We start from the raw sequence: 26,107 nt of genomic DNA, 5'->3' as shown, positions 1-26,107 counted from the left end.
GCAGCTACATTACCTTGTTCTAGTTCTGCCTGCAGAGCCTGGTAAAAAAAGTATAAAGGTTTGGAAATTTTTGTTACTTGTGCTTATTTATTTTTTTATGTTATTTTATTGATTTTATTTTTTAAGTACTTGAATTTACCTGGATTATTTTAATTTAAGCTATTTTGTAATTAATTAATTAATTTTAATTTATTTAATTGATTGGATGAACTATAATTTGCCTAAAGATGATTATTTTGTATTTTTTGTCTGTCTGATTGAATGCTTGTGTTAAAAAATAAATCAGAAGTTACTCAACAGTTGCTCAGTACTTGAGTAGTTTTTTCACCAAGTACTTTTTTACTCTTACTCAAGTAATTATTTGGATGACTACTTTTTACTTTTACTTGAGTCATATTATTCCTGAGTAACAGTACTTTTACTTGAGTAAAATTTTTGGCTACTCTACCCACCTCTGCTTAATGATGGTCCTATTTACATATTTGCTCTGACACATAGGATATAGGATGAACAGGAGGGGTGAAAGTACGCACCCCTGTGGTGAGCCTGTGGAAGAGCAAAGCTGACCAGACAGAACTCTGTTCACCCTTAATGGCCGGGACACATATAGCCGACGGCCGACCGTTGACAGAAAACCCCGTCGATATGATCAGTCGCGTCCCCGAGGTCCAAAAAACTGCCACAGAACGGACCAAAAAGACGAGAGGAGACGAGACGTAATACATCTCTATAACAGCAGGCGGCGCTAATCTGTAATGTTACCCAAGAAATGAAAACCGGCAGCTGATTGGACGAACGCGTCACATGGGTTTGTTTTCTCCGGAAATTGAAAGCCAGACTGTCATGGCGGCCGTTCAGAATACGATCTCATATTGTACTAAAATAGTTCACTGAAACGTGTTTCTGAACACATTTTAAGCAAGAAATAGGTCGTGCAGTTGCTGAATCGGTCTTCATTTCAGCTCAACAAAGGTCAGTTTAAAAGATTTTCGTCAGATTTTGAGAGACTCTAGTCACCTCATTGCGCTCGTCATTTCCGGATGAGTCCCGACTTCCCTGCCGCCGACCGAACATCTCAGGTCGGCCAAAATGAACGCCGACAGCCCCCCAGACGGACGACGGCACGGGACACACCAAACAGATTTGAGTCACTGACCTCGCCAGACTGTCCCACGGCCGATAATCGGCCTGGTGTGTCAGCGCCCTAGACACATATCCGACGGGCGACCGTTGACAGAAAACCCGCCGATATGATCAGTCGCGTCCCCGAGGTCCAAAAAACTGCCACAGAACGGACCAAAAAGACGAGAGGAGACGAGACGTAATACATCTCTATAACAGCAGGCGGCACTAATCTGTAATGTTACTAGAGCTTCGTTCGGGCCCAAAAAATCAAGCCCGACCCTGCCCGAGCCCGTGCACGTTGTGTCCGAGCCCAGCCCGGCCCGACACATTAACTGGAATTATGAGCCCGAGCCCGATTTCAACCCGACACTCTTTTTAATCCGTGGGCCGTTATAACTGACGTTCTCAACTACAATTCAGAGTTCTTTGAACTGCAGAAATCTGTTTAAAATGATCTTAATGAATAATGCAACAGGAGCGAAGCATGTAAACTGCGCTGTTTGTTTAATCAGAATGGAACGGATCGCAAATGGATCTGAATGAAGAAACGTAAAAAACTCAACGTATTTCTCTGTGAGGGCTTGCCCGCTTGCCTCGCCCTCAGGGGGAGCCTATGCTTGGAGAACTAACAAAAGAGGACGTTCAAGGCTGACTATCATCTTTTCTGCCATGGCGAGCCTGCTTCATGTGTCTCTTCATCATCCACTTCTCCGTTTTATCAGCTGTCATAGGCGAACAGCGTGCCGCACTTAATGCACTCAACAAAGCTGACACATACAGTCCTTCGAAGTATTGCCCCTACTTTTGACCTTTGACATTTCCATTGTATTTTTTCATGTTATATTTCAATTTTAAACAAATATTATTGTAAAATATTCAAGTACCTTGGACATAGCTTTCTTGTGATTTCATCAGTCGAGCGTGGTTGACATTCTTTTACATTCTTGCATTGTTTTTTGTGTTTTTGTATTTGATAGTTGGGATTAATTAGTATTTATTTCCATACTCGTTGACTATTAATGTTTGAGGGGATGGTGTGAGTAGTTGTTTTTTACCAAATATTGCATTGTAAAAGTCTTTTGTATCTACCACAATCTTCCACATTGTGTGTTCAGGCTTTACATTATGTATTTAATTTCTTGCCACCTTCCATAAAAGATTTGTGCAGTATATGGTTATGACAGAGTGTAGGTAGATATTTTTATGATGAGGTGAGATGTTGTTGTTATCCTTCCATTTCAATTTTATCGCTTACAAGTGCCCTTGGGATGTTTAAAGCTTGGGAAATTTTTGTATCAACCGGTTTAAACTTCCCACAACAGTATCTCGGACCTGCCTGGTGTGTTCCTTGTTCTTCATGATGCTCTCTGCGCTTTACACGGACCTCTGAGACTATCACAGAGCAGTGCATTTATAAGGAGACTTGATTACACACAGCTGGATTCTATTTATCATCATTAGTATTTAGGTAACATTGGATATTCAGAGACACTGAACTTGGAGAGAGTTTGCTGCACTGAAGTAAAGGGCTGAATAATTTTGCACCACTTTTCAGTTTTTATTTTTTAAAAAGTTTGAAATAGCCAATGAATTTCGTACTTCATAATTGACCCACTTGTTGTTGATTTTCACAAAAATTACGTTATATTTTTTGAGCTATGTGAAGTCACGTTCAAGATATTCGCAGACGTATGTTGTCACTGCCCACGAATTTGTTTAAAATGGTTCCATACCTCCGACTTTCCTCCAAACTTGCTCAAAGGTAATTCTCCCGTTTTTCTTTTTTTCTTTACATCCTCAAGCTCCATGTTGCACTTAAGCTCCACAATACAGCCCGCAGCCCCGGTGTGATGTGTGCGAGAGGAGGGGACTCCGCGCATGACACATGTTGCATTTTGTAACTGTAGTCCAACTTGTGTAACTTTTTGGACACATTTGTTACTTTGGCCTAAATAGATACTAGTTCTGATTATGGCATAGCTTTCTCCCCACCCAATTAGGCTAAAGTAATGATTAAAAAAAACACAAATGCTTGATCAAGGGTCCGGCCCGGCCCGAGGATAGTGGCGGAAAATAACGGCCCGGCCTGGCCCGAAGTCGGGCCGGGCTCGGGTCGGGCTCGGGCTCGGGCAGAGAATCGAAACTCTAAATGTTACCCAAGAAATGAAAACCGGCAGCTGATTGGACGAACGCGTCACATGGGTTTGTTTTCTCCGGAAATTTAGAGACAGACTGTCATGGCGGCCGTTCAGAATACGATCTCATATTGTACTAAAATAGTTCACTGAAACGTGTTTCTGAAAACATTTTAAGCGAGAAATAGGCCATGCAGTTGCTGAATCTGTCTTCATTTCAGCTCAACAAAGGTCAGTTTAAAAGATTTTCGTCAGATTTTGAGAGACTGTAGTCACCTGATTCCGCTCGTCATTTCCGGATGAGTCCCGACTTCCCTGCCGCCGACCGAACATGTCAGGTCGGCCAAAATGAACGCCGACAGCCCCCCAGACGGACGACGGCACGGGACACACCGAACAGATTTGAGTCACTGACCTCGCCAGACTGTCCCACGGACGATAATCGGCCTGGTGTGTCAGCGCCCTACTCCCTGTGTCCTGTTTGTTAAAAAATCCAAAATCCAACCAAGATTAGGACTAAAATCAAATTGTTCAACAAGGCGTTAGGGTAAATATGAGGTTGAATTGTATTAAAAGCGGATGAAAAATCAATACAAATAATTTGTGCATGGGACCCACTTCCCTCAAGGTGTAAAAGCAAATGAAGCAGAGTGGAAGTGGCATCTTCTACTCCCCTGTCTGTAGGCAAATTGCCTAAAGCAGCACTTTTTACCGTCAAAAATTGCAGATAAATGCTTCTGAACTAAATACTACCCAATTGGACACATGTTTCAGCAGTAATGCAACCCAGAATTGGGGAGAATTTAACAACAATAAGTATTGAGGTAAATGTGTTTACCTCATTATTTGAACATGAAAATCCGACATTATAACATTGTAGATATTACAGAAAATACGGAAAAGCATAATCTGTCCACTTTAATAAAAAGTAGAAAATTGCAGGAGGCGCCGCACACAGAGGTATCCCCAAGGCTGATAATATGGCAGGGCTGCATATGTCACATAATGGGAGACAACGGTTCTCTCCAAATCTTTCTGAAACTGTGCAGGCAAGGCAAGGGCAGCACCAGAAACCATAGCAACCTGAAAAACACGGAAATACACCAACAGAGTTGTCTTACTAAAGAAGACCTTTAAAAAAAATATATTTTTTCTTAAATTATTGTCTTGATTCTTACAAGTACTCGCGCTTTCAAAGCAGTCACAGAGACCACTGCTCCAGTCTTGTGCTGCCATTGGATGTTGGACTACTTCAGCCACACACAGTGAACAATGAACCTGTTAACACACAGAAATCAGAGCTCAGCAAAAAACTCAAACTCTGGCAAAAAGATTACAGAAAGCTCATATCTTATTATCTGGACGAAAGCACCAGTACCAGTTTTTCAGTGAGAAGTTCACCAGTGCTCTTTCAGTTAATCTCAGATAGATATACTATTATATGACTTTTAATAACTTTTTTCAACAAACCCTATTATGACTTTTTAACGGCTTTTTTTAGACTCTTACTGTTTTCAACAAAACTTTTTTTGGTGGAACAGTGGCTTAGTAGTTTGTACTGCTCCAATAGCCAACCAGTGAGTTATTACTGCAGACTCTTACCCAGGTTTGATTCCCAGTCTGGGCTAGCCCTTTTCATGACGCTTTTTTTGACACACCATACTTAGATTTTTTTCGACATTCCATACTATGACTTTTTAATTTTTGTTTTTTTGACATACATACTATGACATTTTGACTTTTTTTATGAATTATATACATACTATACAACTTTGTTTTTTTCCAACATAAATACTGTATACACACCATACTTTGATTGTTTTCCACATTCCATACTATAACTTTTTAATGGCTTTTTTCGACATACATACTACGACTTTTCTATCCCTTCTTTCAACATGTTATGACTTTTTTATCACTTATTTTGATATACTATACTATTACGTTTTTATCACTTTTTGCACATACTATACTATGACATATATATACCATGACTTTTTTCCGATGTACTATACTACGATTTTTTAAAACAATCTATACTAGACTTTTTTTCAACATTCTATACTATGACTTTTATATCACTTTTTTGGACGTACTATACTTTGACTTTTTTATCACGATTTTTTAAAACATTCTATACTATGACTTTTTTTTTCGACATACCATACTATGACTTTTTTTCAACATACTATGCTATGACTGTTTTCAAAAATAGTACTTGGTGAAACAGTGGCTCAGTGGTTTACACTGCTTCAACAGACATTCAGCAGGTAATTAATCACTGTAGACTCTGACCCACGTTCGATTCCCTGTCTGGGCTGGTTCTTTCCGTAATGCTTTATACTACATACTATATTAAGATTTTTTTATATAATATACTATGACTTTTTATGACTTTTCTTTGACATAACATACTATGATTTTATGACTTTTTATGACATACTATACAATGACTTTTATGACTTTCTATGACATAATATACTATGACATTTTATGACTTTTTAGACATTCTATACTGTCTTTTATGACTTTTTTATGACATCCTATACTCTGACTTTTTTTATATATGATCCAACAGTATATCCCACTATAAAGTCACACAGTATGCTCTTCTTTCATTTTATAGGTTCACTTTTACATTATGCCATTAAATTGTCACATAACTGTTTAAAGATGAACAGGATAAAAAGTCTTATTAGCTAACTTTAAAGGTCTTACCTGATGGAGTTGGACACCCTGGCGAATCTGAAGCTGTGAAACGAATCAAAGTTTTTTGGAATGTCTTGGATTGGGAGCAGCATCTCGTGCGTCATCAACTGCTTGACCCAAAAAATCCTTGTAAAACCTGAATCCATTCATTGGCTCTCCCCTAAAGACACTGCAAGGCGTAACCCAGGATTTAACTCCTGGTGACAACAACTTGACCGATAAAGTCAACAGGATAAAAAACATCCATCAGGTGAGAAGAGTTTCTGACATTTAATGACAGTTGAGGCCTTATAAACACAAAACTGTTCTCTTGTTAGTAGCAAAATCTCACACTCACAGAGAACAGCCAATAGGAATGCTCTCTCTCTCTGAAATGACCTGTGATTGGCGTCACAGGATAGATTTTCTAAAGCCTAAAATAGAGCCAAGAGGAGATGCAGAAGTCTAGTTTTCTCTCAGAACACTTGAATTACAATATGCTGATGCAGATTATTATGACAATTTTGTCGACACCAAAAAAATTGCCTACCACAACTTTATGTAACTTTATATAGTGACTTTATACGAGTACCTAGAGGATATTTTGTGCCCTTGGTTTTGTAAACTTCTTGGTGGACAAGCTTTCTTTCATCTTTAAGAAATCTCTGCAGTGTGAAATTCTTCTATTTATTGTTATTTATCTATTATTCTTTGGTAACATTTTTGTGAATTAAACTTGCCTACAAACAGACAGAACAGTAACAGGTAGGCTTACAGTAGATTTTCTCTTCTTTTATAAACAGGGAAACTTGAGACTAAAATTTAAATTGTTTCATCCGATAGTCAACAAGTATTATTAATATGAATGGAAGTTTTGATCCGGTATATCTATTTGTGGAACTGTATGATCAAGTATCACTGTAATTAGTCTACAGTTGTTGAAAACGCCCGAGCAACTGTATGTACAGTAGGTATATGTTCTCTGATTGTCATATTATGTTTCTGTCTGAACCACCTAAAACCCATCACCTTCAGTGTTCTTGTTCTGTGTGTAGTGTGGTCTTCCTTCGAGTTGTTGCTTTTGTGCAGTGTGTGACTCCATCAAAGTAAGTTACTGTAGCTGTTATATTTATTTATGTAGAAACTGTATATACTTCATTTTTAGATTGCACTGCAAAAATCTCTTAATGTACATAGTTAAGATGCTAGCTGTTTATTATGCTTGCACATGACCATCACTTAGAATATGTGTATGTATGTATTTGTGTGGCTTTTTATAAGTTTTTTGTCTGTTTTAGTTCTGAAGTCTTTAGTAATAGGTCTTTACTAGCATAAGTTGTCAAAGCGTTCTATTTTACCAAAGAAGACAATTGCAATGGATGGATGACTTAATTTGTGTTCATATAACGTTAGTGCCCTCTGTTGGGCTTTAGGATAAACTGCACTGTGATCTTGCTGAGTAGTACTGTAGTTCCTATCCTAATACAACTTTATTATTTCTTTAATTATAAATAAAGATTTTAAAGGACTACAATTATCTCCTTCATCATTGACCGGATGCCCATGGTGGCTGTAAATAAACAAAAACTAAAATTAAGGGATTTGGAACAATAAATGTCATAATTATTAATAGACTGAAACTGATTCAGCATACTCTGATGCCAAGGGGACACAAATCACTGTGATTACTACTTTGGTTTTCACTCATAAACATACACTTACATTTTGTCTTTGGTGTAACAAAACAAACACTAGCAGGATCTGAGCTGCATAATATAACAACACACAAACAAGAAGCCACAGAGCTCAGGATGACATCGCAAAGCCTCCTGGTTGGTTCACAAAACCAGCTTGGGGCGGGTATCCAGGAATCATCATCACAGGAGCAGGCTGCATTTGGACATTGACTTGATTTTGCATGACAACGATAGTGGGAGTTTTTTTGTGATGTTTTAACTCACGATGCATCTGACACCAGGCGCACGTCCCACAGAAACAGGCAGCTGCAATGTCCTTACAGAGAGAACCCTGCAGAAATTCAACATTGATTCACTTTCATAAAACATGTGTGTGTAATCCAGTCTCCATCAGCTTTACATGCATCATACCTTGATACCATATCGGTTTCACATAGCAGCCCTTAGAGACAGGACGGCAGGAGGCACTAACAGAGTTATCGTTTGATCCCAAATTTATCTTGATGTGTTGTATTTCTGTGGGATAATTCATATGTCAAAATATGTCAGGAGTTCTTTAATCAGAATCCCAGCTGCGATATGACTGTGTATATGATGTTTCATGGATCACATGGTGGTCATGTTTGGAGAAGAACTCCCACCTTGGGACGAGGACAGAAAATACCACTCACAAAATTTGCAGGTTTGTGTGTTTATCCTAAATGTTATTGGTCCCTCATGACAAATAAAGAAGATTAAGTAAAAGGCACATGAAATATAATTTTGTTGAAGAAATGTCAGGAATAATACTATGTAATGTTTACTATTGTATTCTGAATCTCTAGTATTTTTGCAAACTACAGAGGGCCACATTCTGATGAAGTGAATACATTAAGCAATATATTATGTTAGTTATATTTCGTATTATGTAGACACAAGTATTATGTAGAATACTGTTTTCTGATAAGTACAATCAATCAAGAGTACAGCAGTCAGACGAGTTTATATATTATTTTATTACCAAAAAGCCAGTTTTATAAAAATGTAGCGTGAATCAGATAAAATGATAATACATTTTTAATCCTAATAACCACATTTGACCCTTCTCCACATTCTAGCTGTACTTTGAAGATGAGGAGAAGGAGACATTCTACCAAGTAAACCCAGAGATGTCGCTTTAAAAATGTTGCAGCATAAAAGGTACATCCATTGAGATAAAGTCTTTTTTAAAGTTTTCTTGACATTTTTATGACATACTATACCATGAATTCTTTTATGACGTACTATACTATGCCTTTTTATGAAATACTATACTATGACAAATATATCATGTGAAGCACTTTGGACTTTGTCTGTAAAAGGTGCTATATCAAATAAATGTATTATTATGACTTTTTAAGACTTTCTTTTGACTTTCTTATACTATGACTTTTCTTTAGGATTTCTTTATGAAATACTATACTAGGTTTTTTTTTAGTGTAATAGTGTGATTTCTTTTTTTTATTTATGTCACCAATAATTCATTTTTCTTTAATTTACATAACTGGCATTTAACCTGCACATCCTTTTTGTCTTATTAAGAACCATGCAAATTACTTAAAAAAATATTTTCCTGCTTTCAGCTCTTGGTGTTTCCTTGTTAAGCAAGCAACCAGTGATTTAAACACAAATGATATGAATGATCTCCATTGTCATATATTTCTGCTTCTAAATATCAAAATAAAATAAATTAAATAAGATCTCTAAATGTGCATTCTTTGTGTGTATGTGTCTGTTTGTCTGTACAAAAAAACTGCAGATTGAAAACAGCGTTAATCAACTTTATTAACATGTTTAGACAAATGACAAACAAAATTGCCAAAGAGTAATTAAACAGAAGAAAACATTTAATAGGTATAAACAAATCAAACTGATATCAAATAATTAGTGGCAACAGGTGACATTCATGATGAACTGATCAATTTACTTCAGGTTTGTGCATTTAAGAGAGTTTGGTGAATCCAACTTGGTACGAACTTCACAGTAAGAAAATAAGAGAGGTTTAGGATATATACAGTAAAGACTTTTTTAGACAGAAACTTCAGAAAATAATTTGACGTGATAGTCAACAATTATTAGACTCTAATTGTCATGATTATTAAGAAACTGAAAGTTATTCTTCATCATACTCTCAATCTTTGGTTTTCACTGATATTGGTATACAGGAGTCATCATCATTGGAGCAGGCTGCTGCACGTTCACGTTTGTAACATTGACGACAGTGGGAGTTTTTTCGCGATGTCTTAACTCACGATGCATCTGACACCAGTTGCACCACCCGCAGAAACAGGAAACTGCGATGTCCTTACAGAGAGAACCCTGAAGAGAACCAAATAATTGTTTTTTTGGTTAATTCGACATTGCATCCCTTTTATTCAAGTTTTCATGTGAAATCCAGTATTCATCACCTTTAAAGCGTCATACCTTGATACCATATCTATTTCGCATGGCAGCCCTTAAGGACAGGCCTGCAGGAGGCGCCGCACACAGAGGTATCCCCAAGGCTGATAATATGGCAGGGCTGCATATGTCACATAATGGGAGACAACGGTTCTCTCCAAATCTTTCTGAAACTGTGCAGGCAAGGCAAGGGCAGCACCAGAAACCATAGCAACCTGAAAAACACGGAGATACACCAACAGAGTTGTCTTACTAAACAAGACCTTTAAAAAAAAATATTTTTTCTTAAATTATTGTCTTGATTCTTACAAGTACTCGCGCTTTCACCACAGTCAAATAGATCACTGCTCCAGTCTTTTAAGGGTTGTGCTGCCATCAGATGTTGGATTACTTCAGCCACACACAGTGAATAATGAACCTGTTAACGCACAGAAATCAGAGCTCAGCAAAAAAACTCAAACTCTGGGAAAAAGATTACAGAAAGCTCATATCTTATTGTATCCTGTCCAGACCGGTGATTGAACTCTGCAGTGCCAACTTGCTGTGAGGCCAAAGTGCTAACCACTGAGACATGTTGTATGTGTAGCCTGTAGAATGGCATTCTTATTGTAGTTTAAGTCTTTAGTAGTACATGTTTAGCACTGTTTATTTCAGTATTTATGGAGAGTATAGTCTCAATTGTGAGGTTTTTGTTAGTTAACATTGATGTTTATTTCCCTCCTTTAGAACCACATTTACACTGTTACAAATAGTGAGTAATGAATAGTGCCAGTGTGTCTGTATATGTTTAAGTAAATTTAATGTATATATTAAAAGTTTCAAAGGATATCTCTTCCTTCCATGTCCTGAATAGACACCCCACATCAGTGACCAATTTTTGCTAACTAGTAAGAGCCCCATTACAGTTAACACGAATTGTCAAAAACTGTTGCATGTGGCTGATAAAAAGTGAAAATCAATCATTTTGATCTGCAGAAAACTCCACTTCTCTTCATTTTGTAGGTTAACTTTTATGCCATGTCATTCAAATGTCACACAACTGTTTAAAGATGAACAGGATAAAAAGTCTTATTAGCTAACTTTAAAGGTCCTACCTGATGGAGCTGGACACCCTGGCGACTCTGAAGCTGTAAAATGACTAAAAGTCTTTTGGAATGTCTTTGATTGGGAGCGGCATCTTGTGCATCATCAAGACAAACAAATGCTGTAAAACCTGAATCCATTCATTGATTCTCCCCTATAGACACTGCAAGGCATTACCCAGGGTTTAACTCCTGGTGACAAGAATACCCACATTGACGGCCAACCAGTTGAACAGGTCAGCAGTTTTAAATACATGGGACTCATTATAGACAATAAACTCAACGCCAAGGGACATGTCACTGCCATCCAGAAAGGCACACAAAGACTACATGTGATACGCAAACTGAAAGCCCTTTCTGTTGCCCCTCCACCTCCTGCTCCTACTTTACAAAAGCATCATCCAACCCACCCTGCTGTACTGCTCACCCTGTTTTTACACTATGTTAACAAAATCAAACTCACTAAAATCACACATATTGCCTCCAAAATAATCAGTCTCCCCACACCCAGCCTATCAGACATGAATGACAGCCATCACACGCCTAGCGCGTACAATAGCAGCTGACACAGACCATCCCCTGAATTAATTATTCACACTACTTCCATCCGGCCGCAGATACAGAGCACTGAACTGGACTAAAGCCTTTTTCAAAAAATGAATGTCCCCACCTTTATATAGTGACTTCATACGAGTGCCTAAAGGATATTTTGTGCCCTTGGTTTTGTAAACTTCTTGGTGGGAAAGCTTTCTTTCATCTTTAAGAAATGTCTGCATTTGTGAAATTCTTCTATTTATTGTTATGTATCTATTATTCTTTGGTAACATTTTTGTGAATAGAACTTGCCCAGGGGCGCTATGATGTAGGCTGATCTCACGAAGGAGCACTTCATCATGAAGAGGTGGCATTCATCAGGCTGAAATGAGTGATTTTTATGCAATTAAGAGTTTGGTGAATCCGACTTGAAAAAAATGAACAAGGTTTAGGATAAGTTCTTAGTCAACAAGTATTATTAATATAAATGGAAGTTTGATCCGGTATATCTATATTTGGAACTGTATCATTACGTATCATTGTAATTAGACTACAATTGTTGAAAACGCCCGAGCAACTGTATGTATATGTTCTCTGATTGGCACATAGTGTTTCTGTCTGAACCACCTATACTATGACTTTTTAATGGCTCTTTTTCAACATACTATGCTATGACATAAACTCTTTGGTGGAACAGTGGCTCAGTGGTTTGCACTGCTCCAACAGACATCCAGGCCCTTTTCATGACGCTTTTTTGACATACTGTACCATACTTACAATATACATACATACATACAATTTTTTTTGACATTCCATATTATGATTTTTTAAAGGCTTTTTTCGACATGCATACTATGACTTTTCTATCCCTTCTTTCGACACACTATGCCTTTTTTATCACTGTTTTTGACATACTATACTATTATGTTTTCATAACTTTTTGCACATACTATACTATGACTTTTTGATATACTATACATTGACTTTTTTATGGCTTTTTTAGATATACTATATAGTATAACTTTTTTATAACTTTTTTCGACATACAACTTTGTTATTACTTTTTCTGATATAAATACTATGAATTTTTTTGATATACTATACCATGATTTTTTCAAAAACAATATACTACGACTTTTTTATAACTTTTTTCCACATATAATTTGATTTTCTTCGATTCACTTTTTTCAACATACTAAACTATGACTTTTTTTTATGTACTTTTTTTCCACGTACTATACTATGAATTTTTGGTTACACTTTACTTGAAGGTATCTACATAAGAGTGACATGACACTGTCATGAACGTGTCATAAACATTATAAACAAGTCATAAACGTTTATGACATAACGCTTCTGTCAGCAAGTGTCATTCGGTTTTTGTCATGAAAAGTTATGGTTAGGGTTAGGTTTAAAGTTAGGGTTAGGGTTCAGGTGTCATGACAGTGTCATGTCATGTAGTAAAGTGTTACCGAATTTTTTATATAATATACTATGACTTTTTTATGACTTTTCTTTGACATAACATACTATTTATGACTTTTTATGACATACTATACTATGACTTTCTATGACATAATATATTATGACTTTTTATGACATTCTATACCGTCTTTTATGACTTTTTTCATGACATACTATACTATGATTATTTATGGCATTCTATAGTACAGTACTGTATGTTTTTTATGACTTTTTATGACATCCTATACTTTTACTTTTTTATGACATTTTTAAGACATACTATAACCTGACTTTTTTAAATATAATCCAACAGTACACTCACATTAAAGATTATTAGGAACACCCTATTAATACCATGTTTGACCCCCTTTCGCCTTCAGAACTGCCTTAATTCTTCATGGCATTGATTCAACAAGGTGATGGAAGTATTCTCTAGAAATGTTGGCCCATATTGATAGGATAGCATCTTGAAGTTGATGGAGATTTGTGGGATGCACATCCAGGGCACTAAGCTCCCGTTCCATCACATCCCAAATATGTTTTATTGGGTTGAGATCTGGTGACTGTGGGGGCCATTTTAGTACAGTGAACTCGTTGTCATGTTCAAGAAACCAATTTGAAATGAATCGAGCTTTGTGACATGGTGCATTATCCTGCTGGAAGTAGCCATCAGAGGATGGGTAAATGGTGGTCATAAAGGGATGGACATGGTCAGAAACAATGCTCAGGTAGGCTGTGGCATTTAAACAATGCCCAATTGGTACTAAGCGGTCTAAAGTGTGCCAAGAAAACATCCCCCATACTATTACACCACCACCAGCAGCCGGCCCAGTGGTAACAAGGCATGACGGATCCATGTTCTCATTCTGTTTACACCAAATTCTGACTCAACCATCTGAATGTCTCAACAGAAATCGAGACTCATCAGTCCAGGCAACATTTTTCCAGTCTTCAACTGTCCAATTTTGGTGAGCTCGTGCAAATTGTAGCCTCATTTTCCAATTTTTAGTGGAGATGAGTGGTACCCGGTGGGGTCTTCTGCTGGTGTAGCCTATCCACCTCAAGGTTGTTCATGTTGTGGCTTCACAAATGCTTTACTGCATACCTCGGTTGTAACGAGTGGTTATTTGAGTCAAAGTTGATCTTCTATCAGCTGGAATCAGTCTGCCCATTCTTCTCTGACCTCTAGCATCAACAAGGCATTTTCACCCCCCAGGACTGCAGCATACTGGATGTTTTTCCTTTTTCAGACCATTCTTTGTAAACCCTAGAATAGGTTGTGAGTGAAAATCCCAGTAACTGAGCAGATTGTGAAATACTCAGACCAGCCCGTCTGGCACCAACAACCACGCCACGCTCAAAGTTGCTTAGATCACCTTTCTTTCCCATTCTGATATTCAGTTTGGAGTTCTGGAGATTGTCTAGACCTGGACCACACCCCTAAATGCATTGAAGCAGCTGCCAAGTGATTGGTTGATTAGATAATTGCATTAACAAGAAATCTTACAGGTGTTCCTAATAATCTTTAAGGTGAGTGTATATCCCACTATTAAGTCACACAGTACGGTCCTAAAAACAATCCCACTGATGATATTTAGAGGATGCCTGTTTTTGTGGCAAGGTTAATACGTATTGACGAAAGTCATTGAAGAAAGTGAAAATCAATCTTTATCTTGTCTTTATTTTATATATTATGTCATTACATTGTCACATAACTGTTTAAAGATGAACAGGATAAAAAGTCTTATTAGCTAACTTTAAAGGTCTTACCTGATGGAGTTGGACACCCTGGCGACTCTGAAGCTGTAAAACGACTAAAAGTCTTTTGGAATGTCTTGGATTGACACAAAAAATGCTGTAAAACCTGAATCCATTCATTGGCTCTCCCCTAAAGACACTACAAGGCGTTACCCAGGATTTAACTCCTGGTGATAACAACTTGACCGAAAAAGTTAACAGGATAAAAACATCCATCAGGCGAGAAGAGTTTCTTACATTTAATGACAGTTGAGGCCTTATAAACACAAAACTGTTCGTTTGTCAGTAGCAACATGAGCCTCTTCATAAACATCTTGGGTCCTCTTGTTATCACTGACAGTAATGTTTAACTCACTAACATTATTAGATTTGTATATATAAATGCAATGACTTTGGACTTTGTAGTGTCTGTTTAAAATAAACATGTTTTACAAAAATGTAAAGAATAAGAATGTAATTATCATTTTCTTATTTCAACCATGAAACATTACAAGATGAAACATTAAAACAAATTCACAATAGGTCAGAAAATAGCACTTATAAGACTACACTGTAAACCCGAACGTTCAAAGTAATTAAATAATTTAGTTATATATTTTCATTTTTATAATTTTTTATTTTTTATAGTTTTTAATTTATTTTTTTTTTTTAATTTGTTTTTTAAAAGGAGTTATCCATGTCTGGTTGTTTTTTTTTTTTATGTCACCCCCTGTTTGATGTATTATTATTTTTTTTTCCGCCTGACTTATTTTTTTTCCTGTGTTTTTTTTTATTTCATCAAGCTGCCCTGTTACTCAGATTAGCAAGGAGCCAAAAGCAGTGTTTTCTTTTTAGCTGTAACGAACGATAATTTCTTGGTTGTTTTGATACCATTATTTTCCTACTTGTGGTGGTAAATATTTTATTTTTTAAGTTGTATGTCTTTGTATGGAACCGGACTATAATTTTTAGATTATTTACAAAAACTAAAATAGCACCCAGCCAGGTGTACTAGGTGTCGTATGTTAAGTAACACATTAACAGTTATTAAACTATACAATAGCACACAGAACTACCAGTGGCGTATTAGCGAGCTAACTGCACCGTTGACAAGCTCTCCCAGCAGGTTGTTCAAGCACCCATGTGTGACTCGTTCCTCCAGCTCTGCCATCTTGCTTTCCGCTAGCGATTAGTTCTTTGTTTCTTCTTGGATTTTGCTTTTGTTCATCTTTTGTTACGTTTTTGCATATTTACTACCTGCAGTTATTCTTTTTCTTTCTCAGTTGTTTTAGCAATTCTAGTTGTCACAAGCATAGCCCTCTTGCGGCTTTAGATGGTAATGTGTTAGTATGAATTAACATTTAAAACATGTTAAATTATATATATTTTGTATAATGCACAGTCAGGACCACCAAGTAGAAGTCGCTTATAGTCCGTCGGTACTATGATTTATTACGTATCCCCAGGTTGTAAGTCATAATACGTTCTATCTCTGTGGTGTAGTATTATGTCTACGCACCCATCCTAGCAGCACACGGGATTGGCTCATCATGCTTGTGATAGCAAATTATTACTTGTATTTTAAACATGTTAAGCGGTGGGTCGCACATAAATGGTCTCACTCTTAATTCGTTGGGTTTTAGACCAACACATTTGGATAGTCGGTTTTGTTTCTTCTCATTTTTTTATATTTTTGTTTATTTTTTTTTTTATATTTTTTTTTTTAAATATGTTAGGTTCCGACTTTAGTTATTGTTATGTGGGATTCCTATTGTTTTAATTTTAGTAACAAACTCAACATATTTGACTAATGTACTTACAATACAAAACAACTATAAACATTGTTTATTACATAAATGTGTGGTTGTTACTTTTTTTAGTTTGTGAACTTATTCCTGTGGTTGACAATGTAAGTTAATACTGTATTGGTCTTAACAGAAAATAAGTCATATTAACTGCAAATATTTGAGTTGAGCTAAAAGCACTTTTAATTTAACTGTTATCAAAGGTACAGTAGCAATTCAACCAATTTTAAGTTCTTTTGATTTTGTAATACTTGTACACATGTCACTTTTTGAGTTCTTAAATTCGGTTTATATGTATATTATACAGTAAGGTCACAGTTTAAAGCTGGGTGGATTTCTTCAGTATCCAATTGAAGTTAGCAAGAACACCGAGCTTTCACATCACTAAAACAAACAAAATCTCACTCACAGAGAACAGCCAATAGCAATGCTCTCTCTCTCTCTCTCTCTCTCTCTCTCTGAAATGCATAAGTCTAGTTTTCTCTCAGAACACTTGAATTACAATATGCTGAACGATTATTATGAAATTTTTTCCCAACGATACCAACACCTACCACAACTTTATGGGATTTTATATAGTGACTTTATTCGAGTCCCTAAAGGATATTTTGTACCCTTGGTTTTGTAAACTTCTTGGTGGGCAAGCTTTCTTTCATCTTTAAGAAATCTCTGCAGTGTGAAATTCTTCTATTTATTGTTATTTATCTATTATTCTTTGGCAACATTTTTGTGAATAGAACTTGCCCACAAACAGACAGAACAGTAATAACAGGTAGGCTTACAGTATATAGTCATTAATCTCACTAATCTCACAAAGGAACGCATTCAATAGAGCGATTTTTGTGCAATTAAGAGAATTTGGTTACTCCATCTTGAAAAAAAATTAACAAGGTTTAGGATAAGAATAAAAAATTAGGAATTATTTTTCTCGTCTTTTATCAACAGGGAAACTAAAATTAAAATTGTTTGATCCAATCAAGTATTATTAATACTAGTGGCCCGTTGAAAATGTGCCTGTTTGGAACAGGCCAATTGCTTGGCCTGTGGTATTGCTGCTTGTAGAATTCATGAAAACCGAATTGTACCCCAAAATTACTTACAAAAGGACCCAAAACCACTTCATATGCAACTCCCCTGTATACCCTACTACGGACTTACTGATTTACCTGACAGAGAACGGGGCAGATTCAGAATGTAATCACAAAATATCACAATGAAAATGTGGAGTAATCAGACATTAGCCTCATGGACTCATGGCAGTGCTACCCACCTGGCCCGTTAATGAGCGCTAAACAGCATATATCTGCGTTAATCAACCACTGTGTGTGCGTGTGTGTGTTTGTGTGTCTGTGTCTGTGTCTGTGTGTGTGTGTGTGTGTGTGTGTGTGTGTGCAGAGACACAGAGAGAGAGAGAGAGAGAGAGAGAGAGAGAGAGAGAGAGAGACTAATGTTGTATGATTACGAACAAATTTTAACATTTCAGCAGAGGTGTTAATTTCCATACAGGTTTAGTGGCTTGACAGTTAACAGTGAAGTAGGGGATTTGAGTTGCGGGGGTATTTTGGCGACGGTAATGTTATTAATTAGCAGTAGACTTAATTAACCCAGGGTGAGTCTGATGAAAACTGATGTGTCTGCCGGGTTCAGCTCTGAGATTTTCTCGCATTGCACAGCGCTGTGAAGGAATAGATTACTTTATGTTCCGCCTCTGGTTAGAATTGGTGAATGTAGGCTACAGCTCACAGCAACTTAATACTATATAGTGTCTGGCTTTTGTTTAATATTTAGTGTTGGCAAATGGCTTTTTGCTAAGAGTTTCCTCTTAGCAAAAAAATAGACACGGAAAAGCGTAGCGCCTTTTTTTCACCAACCTTATTCGACACAACAGTCGCGTTCCTTTCAGTTATCCGTTCGTGCTCCAGGAAAGTGACGAAAAGTTAGTTTGGTATATCCAGCAATCATGTAGCTAACGTTGGCGGGCAGGTTACCTTCCCACCAAACACGCCCCCAAACACGTACAATGGTGTGACTCAAAAACAGTGTCTGGTAGACTGCCTATAGTGGCATCACGCTCTGTCTGCCATTTGTTGTCTGTTGTGCTTTGCATGTGTGGGATTCTGAAAGGTCCTTAAATTCGAGAATTGTCGTTTGTTTATTCAAAGTCAAAGACAGTCCAAAGTAGTGCTACTTTGCACATTTTTGTGGGTCTGAGGTGTATGTCACATTTTAGCTGCCAAAGCTCTGCTGCTTTCTTTGACCCTCTCTGTCTCTGGTCCTGTGCTGTGCTCAGGCAGTGTGCAGTGTGAGAGGGGGAGTGGCCAGGAGCTAGAGCGGCAAAAGCTTATGACAGGCTTCACGTGTGATTCATGAAACGTTCGTATCACACCAATCAGAGTGTAAGAATGGTCGTACATTGATAAATGTAGCGGCTGGAAACAATCGTAATTTAAATATCACGCCCCAATATATTCTCGGTTTTGAGGCCTCGCCTACAATTTACGACATGGCAAGATGTAATCCGGCTAAGAAGTGGCACTTTTCAGAGGTGGAGATTGAAGCCCTGATTTCTCAGGTTCATTTGCAGGTTTTATTTGGCAGCCTGAAAACTGTTATTAAAGGCTATTAATTATTTTTGTTATTTACAGAGTTTATTTTCATTTCACTGATTGAAAATCATTGATTGCCAAGACTTGGGATAACAATTTTCAAAAGCCAAAAGGTTTAGATTTTATTATTCTCTGTGTGATTTTAATACATTTTTGTCAGATTCAATTACTGTTTAGTCTTTTCTGTCGTCTTTTATGGTCATATAGCAATGCATACATTCTTATGACATCCCTGCAGCATACATATCCTGATAGCCCAGATCGTCCTGAAAAAAGATGTTTATAACTTGATTGTGCATCACAGGGTTGAGGTTATACAAGCATTATTACACAAGGAGACCAGGCGAACCAAATATGGGAAAGAAATTGGATTAGACCTGTGAGGGTTAAGAAACTAAAATGTCATCATCATCATACTCTCAATCTTTGGTTTCCACTAATTTGTATTCAGGAGGCTTCATCATTTGAGCAGGGTATTCAGGACCCATCATCATTGGAGCAGGGTATTCAGGAGCCATCATCGTTGGAGCAGGGTATTCAGGAGCCATCATCATTGGAGCAGGGTATTCAGGACCCATCATCATTGGAGCAGGGTATTCAGGAGCCATCATTGTTGGAGCAGGGTATTCAGGAGCCATCATCATTGGAGCAGGCTGCTGCACATTCACGTTTATAACATTTTGATGGTGCACATTGACAACAATGGGAGTGTTTTCACGATTTCTTAACTCACGATGCATCTGACACCAGTTGCACCACCCGCAGAAACAGGAAATTACGATGTCCCTACAGAGAGAACCCTGAAGAGAACCAAATACAAATGTGTTGTTAATTCGACATTGCATCCCTTTTATTAAAGTTATCATGTGTAATCCAGTATTTCAGCTTGAAAAGCATCATACCTCGATAGCATATCTGTTTCGCATGGCAGACCTTAAGGAGAGGCCTGCAGGAGGCGCCGCACACACAGGTATCCCAAAGATAGCCATTATGGCGGGGCTTAATATGTCACATAATGGGAGACAACGGTTCTCTCCAAATTTTCCTGAAACTGTGCAGGCAAGGCAAGGGCAGCACCAGAAACCATAGCAACCTGAAAAACATAGATAGATATACCGATACACAGTGTTGTCTTACTAAAAAACCTTTCAAAAAAATATTTTTTTCTTAAAGTGATGGTTCGGAGTAATTCACCCTGGGGTCCTTTGCACCATGACCTCGAGCCAAACACCCTCCCAGAAGCTTTTTTCACCTGGGCGAACATTGGGAGAGTTAGCTAGAGTAGCGTTATCAGCTGAATAGCTTAGCGCAGGGGCTAATGGACCCGTTGTATCTGTGAAGTTAACCCACCTTAATAATGCCCGAAATGATACCAAACATCTACATGTAGTACAAATAGGTTATGCTCTCATAAAACGATGGATTGGAAAGTTTGTAAGTACACCAGAAGTTTATGAACACTTGTCTGCTCTCTTCAGCCTCTGCTGCTGCTGCTGCTACCTGCAGTTAGACGAGTGCTTAGGCCGTCTACAAATTACTACACCGAAAGAGTTACAACAAAAATATTTATTAATTCAATGATTAAATAAGGTAATGTCTCCAAACTTACCTCAATTAGTACTTGTCTCCTGCTAGTTATACTACAGCACTTACTCTAAAAAAAAAATTAAATTAATAAATATTTTTGTTGCATCTCTTTTCGGTGTTGTAATTTGTAGACGGCCCTAAGCACTCGTCTTACAGCAGCAACAACAACAGCAGGGAGCAGAAGCCAGCAGGCAAGCGTTATTTACATAAACGTCTGGTGTACTTACAAACTTTCCAATCCATCGTTTTATGAGAGCATAACCTATTTGTACTACTTGTAGACGTTTGGTATCATTTCGGGCATTATTAGTGGGTTGATTTACGAGATACAAACGTGGGTCCGTTAGCCCCTGCGCTAAGCTATTCAGCTGATAACGCTACTCTAGCTAACTCTCCCAATGTTAGACCCAGGTGAAAAAAGCTTCTGGGGGGGTGTTTGGCTCGAGGTCATGGTGCAAAGGACCCTAGGGTGAATTACTCTGAACCATCACTTTAAGTTGTGGTCTTGATTCTTACAAGTATTTGCATTTTCAAAGCAGTCAAAGAGACCATTGCTCCAGTTTTTAAGGGTCGTGCTTCCATCGGATGTTGGACTACTTCAGCCACACAAAGTGAACAATGAACCTGTTAACGCACAGAAATCAGAGCTCAGCAAAAAACTCAAACTCTGGCAAAATGATTACAGAAATCTCATATCTTATTGTATCCTGTCCAGACCGGTGATTGAACTCTGCAGTGCCAACTTGCTGTGAGGCAGAAGTGCTAACCACTGAGACATGTTGTATGTGTAGCCTGTAGAAAGGCATTCTTATTGTAGACTACGTCTTTAGTAGTACATGTTTAGCACTGTTTATGTTAGTTAACATTGCTGTTAATTTCCCTCCTTTAGAACCACATCTACAGTGTTACAAATAGTGAATAAAGAATAGTGCCTGTGCGTATGTTTAAGTATATATTAAACGTTTCAAAGGATATCCCTGCCTTCCGTGTCCTGACTAGACACCCCACATCAGTGACCAATTTTTCCTAACCAGTAAGAGCCCCATTACAGTTAACACGTATTGTCAAAAACTGTTGCATGTGGCTGATAAAAACAAAGTGAAAATCAATCATTTGGATCTGCAGACACCCCACTTCTCTTCATTTTAGAGTTTAACTTTTATACCATGTCATAAATAAACAGGATAAAGAAGTCTTATTAGCTAACTTTAAAGGTCTTACCTGATGGAGTTGGACACCCTGGCGACTCTGAAGCTGTAAAATGACTAAAAGTCTTTCGGAATGTCTTGGTTTGGGAGCGGCATCTTGTGCATCATCAACACAAACAAATGCTGTAAAACCTGAATCCATTGACACAAACAAATGAATACTAAACTACAGTAGGCCTACATGCTAAGAATAGTACGTCTGTTGTTTTATTATTTAGATTCAATACAAAATGTTATGTCTTTCCATTTAGACACATAAACATACTGTACATGGTTAAAATTAAGCTAAAAGGAAACTTCCCCATTTTGTATGTTTAATTACAGGAAAGTTATTATCGTTCCATTGTTCTTCCACTGCTCAGTTAAGAGAAGATAAACTAATAAAGCATTTTTACATCTGACTTTGGCTCTCCCCTAAAGACACTGCAGGGTGTTACCCAGGATTGACAAGAACTTGACCGAAAAAGTCAACAGGATAAAAACATCCATCAGGCGAGAAGAGTTTCTGACATTTAATGACAGTTGAGGCCTTATAAACACAAAACTGTTCTCTTGTCAGTAGCAACATGAGCCTCTTCCTAAACATCTTGGGTCCTCTTGTTATCACTGATAGAAGAGTGATATTAGTATTGTGCAGTAATGTGGAACTCACTAACATTATTAGATTTGTATATAGAAATGCAATGACTTTGGACTTTGTAGTGTCTGTTTAAAATAAACACGTTTTACAAAAATGTAAAGAATAAGAATTTAATTATCATTTTCTTATTTCAACCATGACACATTACAAGATGAAAAATTCCTAATAGGTCTGAAAATAACACTTATGAGACTATAATATACAGTAAGGTCACAGTTTAAAGCTGGGTGGATTTCTTCAGTATCCAAGTAACAAAATTTCACTCACAGAGAACAGACAATAGGAATGCTCTCTCGCTCTGAAATGACCTGTGATTTCACAGGATAGAGTTTCTTAACCCTCATATTGTCCTCAGGCCAAAGTTGACCTGTTTTCAAAGTTTGTTTTTATATCAGAAATATGGGATGTTGAAATAAGAGGCGAAAATGTCAGAAAATAAGTGACTAAATGTTGGGAAAAGTGACAAAACGTTGAGAAAAGCGTAAAACAATGTTGGTAAAAGCGACAAAGAAGTCAGAAAAAGTGACAAAAACGTTGGGAAAAAGCTATAAAAATGCTGAGAAGCGACAACAAAAGTTACGTTTTTTACGCTGTTGATGGGAAGACAACACAAGGGTTAATCCAAAAACAGAGCCAAGAGGAGAAGCAGAAGTCTAGTTTTGGGTGTGGGTGTGTGTGGGTGTGGGTGCGTGATCTGTATTGAATGAGGACCAGCAATGTGCGGCTAAATGGGGAGTGGAGGTGGGTGGATGGTAGGGTGGGTAGGTGGGGGTGGGTCGATATAATCAATAGTATTGAGGGAAGCATAGTATATAAAAAATAGAGATGAAATTTTGACGAAACTCTGATTTTTATGAAATTTTGAAATCTGTCTTTATTGATTTACTTTCTTTTTGTTTATTTTTTTATTTGTTGTTTCGCCTTTATTTGATGTATTTCCTGGAACCAAATTATGATGACGCACAGAAATTAATAAAAAAAAAAAAAAATTGAATTAGTCTAAAATTGTTGAAAACGCCCGAGCAACTGTATGTACAGTAGGTATATGTTCTCTGATTGTCACATTGTGTTTCTGTCTGAACCACCTAGAACCCATCACCTTAGAGGGACGTTCAGTGTTCTTGTTCTGTGTGTGATGTGATGTTCTTTGAGTTGTTGCTTTTGTGCAGTGTGTGACTCCATCAAAGTAGGTTACTGTAGCTTTCATATTTATTTATGTAGAAACTGTATGTAACTCATTTTTAGATTGCACTGTGAAACTCTCTTAATGTACATAGTTAAGATGCTAGCTGTTTATTATGCTTATTAAGACCACATGGCCATCACATAGAATATGTGTATGTATGTATTTGTGTGGCTTTTTATAATTTGTAGTGCCAACATTTTTAGTAGTAGTTTTTTACTAGCATAAAAAGCTTTTTGTTTTACCAAAGAGGAAGATTGCAATGGATGGATGACTTCATTTGTGTTCATAAAACGTTAGTGCCCTCTGTTGGGCTTTAGGATAAACTGCACTGTGATGTTGCTGACTAGTACTGTAGTTCCTATCCTAATACAACTTTATTATTTCTTTAATTATAAATAAAGATTTTAAAGGACTACAATTAATAAAATTAAGCGACTTGGAACAATAAATGTCAAAATTATTAATAGACTGAAACTGAATCAGCATATTCTGATGCCAAGGGGACACAAATGGCAAATTCATAAACATGCACTTACATTTTGTCTTTGGTGTAACAAAACAAACACTAGCAGGATCTAAGCTGCATAATATTTCTTTCAGAAGACAACAACACACAAACAAGAAGCCACAGAGCTCAGGATGACATCACAAAGACTCCTGGTTGGTTCACAAAACCAGCTTGGGGCGGGTATCCAGGAATCATTATCACGGGAGCAGGCTGCATTTGGACATTGACTTGATTTTGCATGACGGCGAAAGTGGGAGTTTTTTTGTGATGTTTTAACTCACGATGCATCTGACACCAGGCGCACGTCCCACAGAAACAGGCAGCTGCAATGTCCTTACAGATAGAACCCTGCAGAGAACAAAAGAAAAAAAATGTTTTAAATTCAACATTGATTCACTTTCATAAAACGTGTGTGTGTGTGTGTGTTTGTGTGTGTGTGTGTGTGTGTGTGTGTGTGTGTGAAATCCAGTATCCATCAGCTTTACATGCATCATACCTTGATACCATATCTGTTTCGCATGGCAGCCCTTAGAGACAGGATGGCAGGAAGCACGCACAGAGGTATCTTTTGGTCCCAAATTTGTCTCAATTTGTTGTATTTCTGTGGGATACTTCATATGTAAAAATATGTCAGGAGTTCTTTAAAGGTCCCATGGCATGACAATTTCACTTTATGAGGTTGTTTTAACATTAATATGAGTTCCCCTAGCCTGCCTATGGTCCCCCAGTGGCTAGAAATGGCGATAGGTGTAAACCGAGCCCTGGGTATCCTGCTCTGCCTTTGAGAAAATTAAAGCTCAGATGGGCCAATCTGGAATCTTCCCTTTATGACGTCATAAGGAGCAAGGTTACCTCCCCTTTCTCTGCTTTGCCAGAGAATTTGGCCCGCCCATGAGAAAGAGAGAGACATCATGGTTTGCAAACAAGCAAAGCATGGCATTTGGTCAAGAACACACCCCCACCCTCCACCTTGCCCCCCCGCTCTCCTCTTCAATAGCATTTAGAGCTACAGACAGAAATGGAACATACTAAGGAAAGCTCATTGTGGGACTGGCTCGTAGTGGCTGTAATTCTGCACCAAGGCAGAATTTCGGGAAAGAGACTTCAGATACAGTATTAGGGGACCACTAAGGCCTATATAAAAGCATCCAAAAAGCACCATGTCATAGGACCTTTAATCAGAAACCCAGCTGTGATATAACTGTCTCTTTTTATTTTTGTACAGTTTCATGGATCACATGGTGGTCATGTTTGGAGAAGAACTCCCACCTTGGGACGAGGACAGAAAATACCACTCACAAAATGTGCAGGTTTGTGTGTTTTTCCTAAATGTTATTGGTCCCTCATGACAAATAAAGAAGATTAAGCAAAAGGCACATGAAATATAATTTTGTGCAAGAAATGCCAGAAATAATACTATGTAATTTTTCCTACTATATTCTTCATCCCTAAACTTATAATAATTAAGTATAATAAATGCTATATTCTTTTGCAAACTATAGAGGGCCACATTTTGATGAAGTGAATACATTAAGCAATATATTATGTTAGTTATATTTCGTATTATGTAGAAACAAGTATTATGTAGAATACTGTTTTCTTATAAGTACAATCAAGTCAGACAAGAGGTATATTTTATTACCAAAAAGGCCAGTTTTATAAAAATGTAGCGTGAATCAGATCAAAT

General features: G+C 37.4%; 2 protein-coding genes and 1 long non-coding RNA gene across 3 annotated transcripts; all 3 read right to left on the bottom strand.

Moving 5' to 3' along the window:
* Nucleotides 1-4,157: 4,157 nt before the first annotated feature.
* Nucleotides 4,158-6,033, bottom strand: LOC120564967. Its single transcript, XR_005640173.1, has 3 exons — nucleotides 5,979-6,033; nucleotides 4,439-4,538; nucleotides 4,158-4,343 (listed from the first exon to the last, which is right to left on the bottom strand). It is a non-coding gene; the product is annotated as an uncharacterized LOC120564967 (long non-coding RNA).
* Nucleotides 6,034-9,498: 3,465 nt separating this feature from the next.
* LOC120565922 (cornifelin homolog A-like) lies at nucleotides 9,499-11,212 on the bottom strand. Its single transcript, XM_039812047.1, has 4 exons — nucleotides 11,158-11,212; nucleotides 10,373-10,481; nucleotides 10,088-10,278; nucleotides 9,499-9,982 (listed from the first exon to the last, which is right to left on the bottom strand). Exons 2-4 carry the CDS (start codon nucleotides 10,437-10,439, stop codon nucleotides 9,809-9,811), a joined length of 432 nt encoding a protein of 143 aa, XP_039667981.1. The 5' UTR covers nucleotides 10,440-10,481; nucleotides 11,158-11,212; the 3' UTR covers nucleotides 9,499-9,808.
* Nucleotides 11,213-19,380: 8,168 nt separating this feature from the next.
* LOC120565910 (protein shisa-5-like) lies at nucleotides 19,381-22,134 on the bottom strand. Its single transcript, XM_039812029.1, has 4 exons — nucleotides 22,100-22,134; nucleotides 21,395-21,502; nucleotides 20,194-20,384; nucleotides 19,381-20,091 (listed from the first exon to the last, which is right to left on the bottom strand). Exons 3-4 carry the CDS (start codon nucleotides 20,278-20,280, stop codon nucleotides 19,711-19,713), a joined length of 468 nt encoding a protein of 155 aa, XP_039667963.1. The 5' UTR covers nucleotides 20,281-20,384; nucleotides 21,395-21,502; nucleotides 22,100-22,134; the 3' UTR covers nucleotides 19,381-19,710.
* Nucleotides 22,135-26,107: the final 3,973 nt, after the last annotated feature.

This window comes from Perca fluviatilis, chromosome 9 (genome assembly GCF_010015445.1).
Source record: "Perca fluviatilis chromosome 9, GENO_Pfluv_1.0, whole genome shotgun sequence".
In the NCBI taxonomy this organism is placed as follows: domain Eukaryota; kingdom Metazoa; phylum Chordata; class Actinopteri; order Perciformes; family Percidae; genus Perca; species Perca fluviatilis.
The sequence above is the reverse complement of the archived record's forward strand: the minus strand, read 5'-3'. Positions and strand labels throughout refer to the sequence as shown.